General features: G+C 43.7%; 1 protein-coding gene across 1 annotated transcript; it reads left to right on the top strand.

Annotated features, from left to right (window-relative positions):
- Nucleotides 1–5,646: 5,646 nt before the first annotated feature.
- LOC136482586 (MADS-box transcription factor PHERES 2-like) lies at nt 5,647–6,483 on the top strand. Its single transcript, XM_066479808.1, has one exon. It carries the CDS (start codon nt 5,647–5,649, stop codon nt 6,394–6,396), a length of 750 nt encoding a protein of 249 aa, XP_066335905.1. The 3' UTR covers nt 6,397–6,483.
- Nucleotides 6,484–7,925: the final 1,442 nt, after the last annotated feature.

The following is a 7,925-nucleotide window of genomic DNA, read 5'->3' as shown; positions in this document are numbered from 1 at the left end:
GAAATGACTAAGTCAAATTGTAATTGTTTGTCTTATGTGATGCTTGTGTAGATGCGTAGGCTAATTGAGATTAGTTTTTAGCTGCTGGTTCTAAGCCTCTTACTAATGATGAGCAACTTTACCTTAGGCTACTAGAACTTGGTGAGTGTATGTTTCTTGTACTATAGAAGAGATATGCACCTACTCAGTAAAGATCAACTAGAAGAAAGTTATACATCTACTTCGTCAACGAATGTTAAACTTATCATACATCTTGCGAATAATCATGCTCATGCGTATACAATTTATCATATCATCTCATTTCTTATGCATTCATGATACTCATTTGTGCATATGCATGCAATAGGTTCCCGGGAAGGAGTGACTCTACTCGAGTTCGAAACTCGAGCATCAGGAGGAGCAACAGGCAGCCCAGGAGTAGGAGGTTTAGGCGGAAGGAGGAGTCAACGTGGAAGATCTTCCTGAGTGTCCTAACCACCAACCTTCCTTGTTTATGAAAGGCAAGCCCCAGAGCATTATAAGCCTCCTATGTTTTTACAAATATCACTTGTGTCCTTTATGTTTGATGCATTAGGATATAGGAGTTGATTGGAAACACTTGCTACATATATTTTCCTTATCCAGACAAATATATCTTGAATCCTTTGTAGGTCCAGGATGGAATATATGCTTAGCCATGCTTAGTTCCGTAGAAGCTGGGTGATTTCCTGTCACCTGCAAGATATTGGTAGATATCTGATCATGGTTGACTATACTTGCTATCATGGAAATAATCATGTGTTGATGAATAAAAAGGGGACCAGACGGGATTGTGATAGAGAAGCAACAAGGCATGGAGGTATTGATGCCTATTTATCCCCGTCTGTGTCGGTTAAGGACCAATTCGCTGTACATCCTCATGTCATGTTGAACGCATGCCTAGCACTTAGTTGGCCGGATAAGTCATTCCGACCGTGAAGCCGAGTAGCTCAACTCAGGTCGGGACCTGGTAAGTGAAAGTGCTCACACTGGAGGAAGTAAGGATGTGTGGGGAGCTAGTGGCATGAGTCTAAGGGCAGGCCAAGCCTAAACTTCCTAGCAGACTGTAGTATCCCTGAGGGTGCGGCGCTGATCAGACCCGTGACTGTACCTGAATTGTACCAAAGGTGACCCGACGCGACCCCAATGGGGGAAGTATGGGTTTGTGTTAGGAATAACTCCCTAGCTGGTTGGAATCGATTCGAGTCGCCGTCTCTCCCGGATAGTGAGAACTTGACTGAGCAGCGGCAACGTAGCATTAATTGATGGAACTTGACTGTTATGATGATGCTCAAATTAATACACTGAATATGGTTACTAATGCTTGTTAGCTTAATCAAGTGATTGCTCTAGTACAGGTGCTAATCTAGAGATGCTTAATTGAATAGGTATTCAAATTTATGCTAAAGGTACTAAATCTCCAAGTTATGTTACTTAAGCTTTTATGCAAAATGTTGTTAAGCTAACTCCACCGATAAAGCCTTGCATACTCCTTTGTGTCATATTATTTCTAGTTTACGACGAGTAAGTCTAGCTGAGTACATTCTCGTACTCAGGGTTTATTCCCTCTTGTTGTAGATGATATGATGTATCATGGGTACTTGTAAGAACTGCCTTGCATCCTGCCGTGGATGAGGACTAAATCATAGGACATGGTACTCCTAAGTTAACCTCTATGTTCTGCTTTTGCTGGAAATGACCAGTGGTACTGGTATGTATTTGAACTAAATGTGATGTTGATGTCAAACTACTTTGGCTCCTGCTATTTGAACTTGGTTTGTAATAACTATGTGAACTCCGATGTATGTGAGATACTTGTGAACTATTTGTGAACTGTGATGTAACATGTGACTTGTTATGTTGAATCATGTACGATCTTGGTTTGTATGTTGGTTAATTTGAGATCCTTCGTGATTTCATCGGACTACCGGGTATATATGGGCTCAAGTATGATGGTTTGATCGCTTCGGTGATTGCTATTGTACTTATGCTCTTATAAATTGGACGGTTCTGTTACACTTAGGAACCTTATATATATGTTTCCCATCTAGAGACTTCCTTACTGATTTCCACCATGAAACCTTACACTTTAGACATGAATCCAAATCTATGTTCCCCTACAATAGAGAATGCAATTATTTTCACAGGCATTGAATACTAATATACCCTAATTTCTATGGTTTTCACCAATTTCTTAGCCTCATGAAAGGTTTTAGTTAGTGCTGAACCCTTAGGGAACGCATCATTAAGTAGATCTAGTAGCAGGTTGAAAGATTTCTCAGACCATCCTCCAAGGAGTTTGATGTGGAGTAATCTAATAATAAATCGAAGTTCTGTATATTTCTTCCAAGTAGGGTACAATTCTTTGCTGTTTTCTGCGACTAACTTCTGAATGGCAATCTAGCTCCTCACAAGGATCTGGAACAGAACTATTTTCTCATAATCTCCCCTATCATCTAAGCCAGCAGCTAAGCCTCTAAGCAAATCAGATATGTCATCATGTTCATTGGACTCGTCCACAACCTCAACATCATCACCATCAAAGTCTCCATGATTCACACAAGGGGTAGGTTCTCAATGTAAATTCCATGTTCTATACCCTTTTAGAAACCCATCACATATCAAATGTTCACGGACCTCACTAGCCTCTTTCCAAAAAGAGTTGACACACTTTCTACATGGGCATAATATCTTTCTACCAACAGCTGAGTTACTAAATGCAAAAGCTAAGAAATTGTTCACTCCTTGCAAATATGTCTTGTCGTACCTACATGAAACCTTTATGTTAAAAGCCATTTTACATAGCTACATATACCACTTTCAGTATTTGTGAAGCTATTATTTTTTACCTAGCATTCATCAATCCAAGATTTATCCATCACTGTTACAAGGGCGAGAACAAAAAGCTGTCCAAATTATATAATCCATCTATGAAATTTGGTGTACCACAAAATAATGCTTCTTAAAATAATGCATACAGACTAGAGGGGGGAGAGCATCACCTGGTCCTCTTGCTTTAAATCCACACACACGATGACTTCTTCCTAGCTCCTGCCCACCACACAACAATGACTCTGCTTGTCAGGACACTAGATCTTGACTCCTGGTTCCAGCAGTACGACACCTCCCACATCTTGACTCTTGGCTTCACCACAATCACACCTTGCAGCTCCTACTCCTTCCTGTAAGGTGTTGTCGTTTTCAGATTTTATTGAGAAGTCCGAACTGTTACAAAAAGGGACTCCAAAGCATCAGACACTACATCAACACAACAAAAATATATTCTCAGCACAGGGGAATTCTCTGAATCTGGAGCTACAGAGAACAAAAAAACAAGAGAGCAAGGTCGTCGACTTATTGATATGTGGTTGATGCCTGTATACGTGGATGGGGGCTTGGGAAAGGAGTCGCGAATCACGGGAGGAGATGCTTGTTGAAGCAGAGAAAGGTCGCCCTGGGCACTAGGGGCCATGTGAGCTGGAGGGTCGCCGGAGGGCCGCGTGGGGGCCTGCTCACTGGGGCGTCGAGCGTGGGGGGGCGTGTGGGGGCATTGGGGAGCCGCTGGGGCTACCGGGGAGCCATCGGGGGGATGGGGGCGTCAGGGAGCCGTCGGGGTTGCGCGCCGTGGTCGCCGGGGAGCCACCGGGGGCACGCGTGAGTCACCGTGGAGCCGTCGGGGGAAAGCGTGGGGAGCCGGGGAGCCGCCGGGGGGCTACGCGTGGGGTGCCAGGAGCCACCGGGGGTGGGGTGCACCGGGGCGCTGGGAGGCCGGGCTAGGGAGCCGCCGGGAAGCCGTCGCGGGTCGCGCTTGCGGGCAGGAAAGCAGGGAAACGATTTGGACAGGAGAGTGTGACGGCGGGGAGGAAAAATTGGAGAGGCAATAGGGTTTTCCCAAATCTGATCAGACAGGTGGGGTCCGCTAAATTTTAGGCGCCAATTGAAGTAGAGAGCGGCGGCAACTCTGCTGGCCCTCTAAACTTTAGGCGCAAATCGGGTTAAGCAAGGGCGCGCAGGGCCAATCCAATGTGCCGACCGACCGGCGGACCCAGTTAACACGATTTACCGACCGACCGTCTAACGGTAAACCAAAACAAAAATATTGACCAACCCTCGGACGAAAAAATAAAATATATATACCGACTGATAGTCCAATGGTATTTCAGTATTTTTACCGACCCTATGTCCAACGGCCAGTTTGGGCTGTTGGATAGTGTTTCTGCGGAATTACATGGTATATTTTAATGTAATATGCAAAACATGCTTCATCGGAGCAATGCGACAAGCAACGTACCAGGACTGTAGATTGTGGATATTATGTCTAAGGGTACATGAAGGTCACTTGGCGATATTCGAGACACCATAAAAATGTAAGTAACTAATAGGTCGTCATCTGGCCATGTAATAAGTCGGCAGCACAAGCACGTTATTGTTCTTCGAAACATTCATTCTAAACTATGTTTTCTTGCAGAGGCATTGAAATTGGTGCAATTTAATTAATGTATATACGCACATGTGAAATGGGCATATATATACACACGACAATTTAAATGTGTAATTATTATTTGAAATCTGAACTTTGAATACTGGCGCTAAAGATTTGTAGAGGCAGTTGTAAAACACAGCCGACTTTAGAAATTGTTTTCTAAAGGCGGTTAGGAACAACATCCGCTTCTGAAAAAAAATTATTTGTAGACAAATCCATTTTTAGAGAGAGCTCTTGTTCCGAGCTGCCTCTAGAAATTGTTGCGGCAGCCACCTCTATAGAGGCTTCCTAGACACCTCTAAAAAGCTTTTCAGTAGTAGTTTGTGGCTCTTATGTGGTAGGGTTGGGGTCGGGTATGAGATATGTCTCTAATCACATTGGCTTGGTAGAGAGAATTACGCTAATAGCAATATATAAAAGGCAAATTAAAGAGATATGTTTGAGAAAAATGGATCATTATATTGGTGAGTTTTCCATTTTTTATGATGAAAAACCATTTCTTTGCTTGGTTGCAAAACATATGTTTTGTGATGCATCCTGCTGGAGTGAGCCTTTTCCTCGACATCATGATTAAATGCTATCAGGTTATTCCCTGTGGTTCTTTAGCAGCAATTAAATGATATTTGAGCACTATCTAGCCTATCAACAATCCTCATGGTGTACGTCTGGAATGCTTTTCTTGTGATCGAATGCATTTAAGAAGTAAGAAATATGTTTCGACAGTTACTTAGGCATCATCATTATATTTGTGTAGTAATAAATTCTTGCCATAATATAATGTTACGATTAGGAAATTTATAATTAATGTAATTAAACACAATTTGACCATTGTCTAACCTATCACACAATGCTCATGACGTATAAGGAATGTTTTCTTGTGGTTGATGCATTAATTTATGAAGGAAAAATCCTTAGCTATAAGTACGAAAAATATATATGCACACTTTATTTGGCAGTGAGTTAATGCTATCCATAAATCATGGTATGAGTAGGTCATTCCTTGCCTCTATAAGTTGCTCTAGAGTCCTCCTTGAAACATATATAAACTGCCCCTCTCCTCATTTCATTTCAACACCAAAGCAACCATTCCTTATGTTTATATAATCCTACTAGTAGTTGCTGAGCTAGGATATTGCTAGGGTGCTATGGCACGCAAGAAGGTGAATCTCCAGTGGATCTCCAACAATGCTACTCGGCGTGCGATGTATAAGAGACGCTCCCAGGGCCTGGAGAAAAAGGCTAGTGAGCTCACCACACTCTGTGGCATCAAGTTGTGTGTAGTGATGTATGGCCAGGGCGAGGCTCAGCCAAAGGTGTGGCCCTCTGATGAAGAGGCCAAGGAACTCCTCATGAAATTCAACAGCACGCTAGATGTCAGTAGCCTCAAGAAGACAAAGAACCAAGAGGAGTTCCTCCACAGTCGCTCCTTGAAGCTCCATGAGCAGGTAAGCAAGTTGGACCTTGAAAATCGCGAGCGTGAGACCTTGGACCTCCTCCATGATATCATGTATGGAGGACGCCCGGGCCTCGTTGGCACTGACAAAGACGAGCTCCTTAGACTTAGGGATACGGTGGAGATGAAGATGAGAAAAATCAAAGCACGGCTCCAGCAGCTTGTGGTCGGGGAGCGAGTCCTCCCACAGCCATTGCCGCAGGTGATGCTGCCAGCGTCATCCTCATTGCAGACACAAGCTTCTTGCTACACCTACAATGAGATGCAAAGCATGGCAGTACTAGAGGAACACCGTCCCTTGCAGCAGAACTGGAGACTTGCCAACCTAGCCCCAAACTACAGTCCCTTCGCAGGTTGTAGCAGTGAGCCTAGTAGCAGTGGGTGTGAAATGATGCACCCTTACAATCTGGGTGCCTGTTCAGGGCTCCCATCGGCACAGTAGGGAAACTCATCCCATAGTGCATGGCTAGATCTTATATGTTTTCATTGCATTTTGCATGTTGCTCTTAGGGTCCTATCTTAGAGTCACTCGTTGCATCCCATGTCTTGTGCTTAGCACGTGGCACAAGTTATCTTTCATGTTGTTTTTGCATTTAACAATATGTATGCTTGAATCCGTGTACCCCTTTCAGTCATTTAGATCAATGATATTAATGGATGTCGTTATATTGTGTGGTGTTGCTACTTTATTTACACATATCCAAGATACATACCATGATACCGAGAGTCTACGAAGTATGAGATGTTTTGTGTGTGATGCACATGGACTACCCGACACTTCCTATAGTAGCTGGCAGTAGTAGCAGACCCAGGACTGAAATGAAGCCCGGGCGAGACTTAAGACACTGATTAGGTCATGTGATTTGAAGCTTCCGACTAAGAATGCTGCGATGAAGGACTAAGCATGTGCCGGTGCCGGAGCCCAAGCAGGCGCCCAGGGTCGCTGGGCCTTGGGTCCACCACTGTCTAGAAGTGATTTTGTTTCTGTTGAGGGTACGGTTGTGATGCCTATGGGTGCCACTCCTTTTGCTTGAGGTATCACTTTTGGCCCCTGCTCTTCTTCATTGCACATCCTGCCAGGGTGTGGATCTCCTGGGTGAAAACCCTGCACCATTCAATCGATCCATGACATCCTTGGATGTTGTTTCCTCCTTGGAGGTGTCCGTTTGGAAGACCATTGATATTGCCCACAATTGTCTTCTCCCGGCGGTGTTTTGAGTGTGCACAGGGATGTTCTAGTTTGTTCGGGCTTTGTGGGAAGAATCTCAAGTGTGGCTCACAATCATCTGGTCAGCTGTATCAGTCATTGCTGGTCAAGTGCTACTTGGTGGTTGGTTGGCGGATGGCAGAGGACAGTTAGTGGACTTCGGTGACATGTGAGATGCTTTAGATTCATTGTTCATCAGCTTGTTTTGCAGGAGGACGATAGAGTTTTTGTGGACTTCCACAATCTCACTTCATATACAAGAGAATAGGTGGAAGTGGAACCGCATCCAGCTTTCCCTATAGGTGGATAGTAGATTGATGGGTGGTTTGAGTTATATGCTCAGTCTGCGATTCTAAATTTGCTTAGAGCCTAGTCGGTCACATTCATATTTCTTTAAAGTACAATTATTTTTGTCGATTAGTACATGCTTTTTTATTCGTATGAAGCTCGAGAGAGCTTTGTTAACTAGGAATGAATGCTATATATTGTAATCATTAGTATGATGTCCCAAAAATGCACGGTGACGCTGGCCTCAGCCACGCCACCTTATGAATGGTTTTCATAGCTTGCAGAGCTAACTCATTTCACTACTGTAGTCAAGTAATTGGCTTTAAATCTATACTCTATACCCAACTTTCTATGGTCGCCACACAAACACATCTTCTCAAAGTGGATCCAGCTAACTACACGGTCGTACAAACATGGCTTTCATTCACTTTCTGATAGGGGCGACTGATGGACCACATGAACATATTATTTCTATA

Source organism: Miscanthus floridulus, chromosome 9 (assembly GCF_019320115.1).
Source record: "Miscanthus floridulus cultivar M001 chromosome 9, ASM1932011v1, whole genome shotgun sequence".
Lineage (NCBI taxonomy): Eukaryota > Viridiplantae > Streptophyta > Magnoliopsida > Poales > Poaceae > Miscanthus > Miscanthus floridulus.
This window is presented reverse-complemented; position numbering and strand designations above follow the sequence as displayed.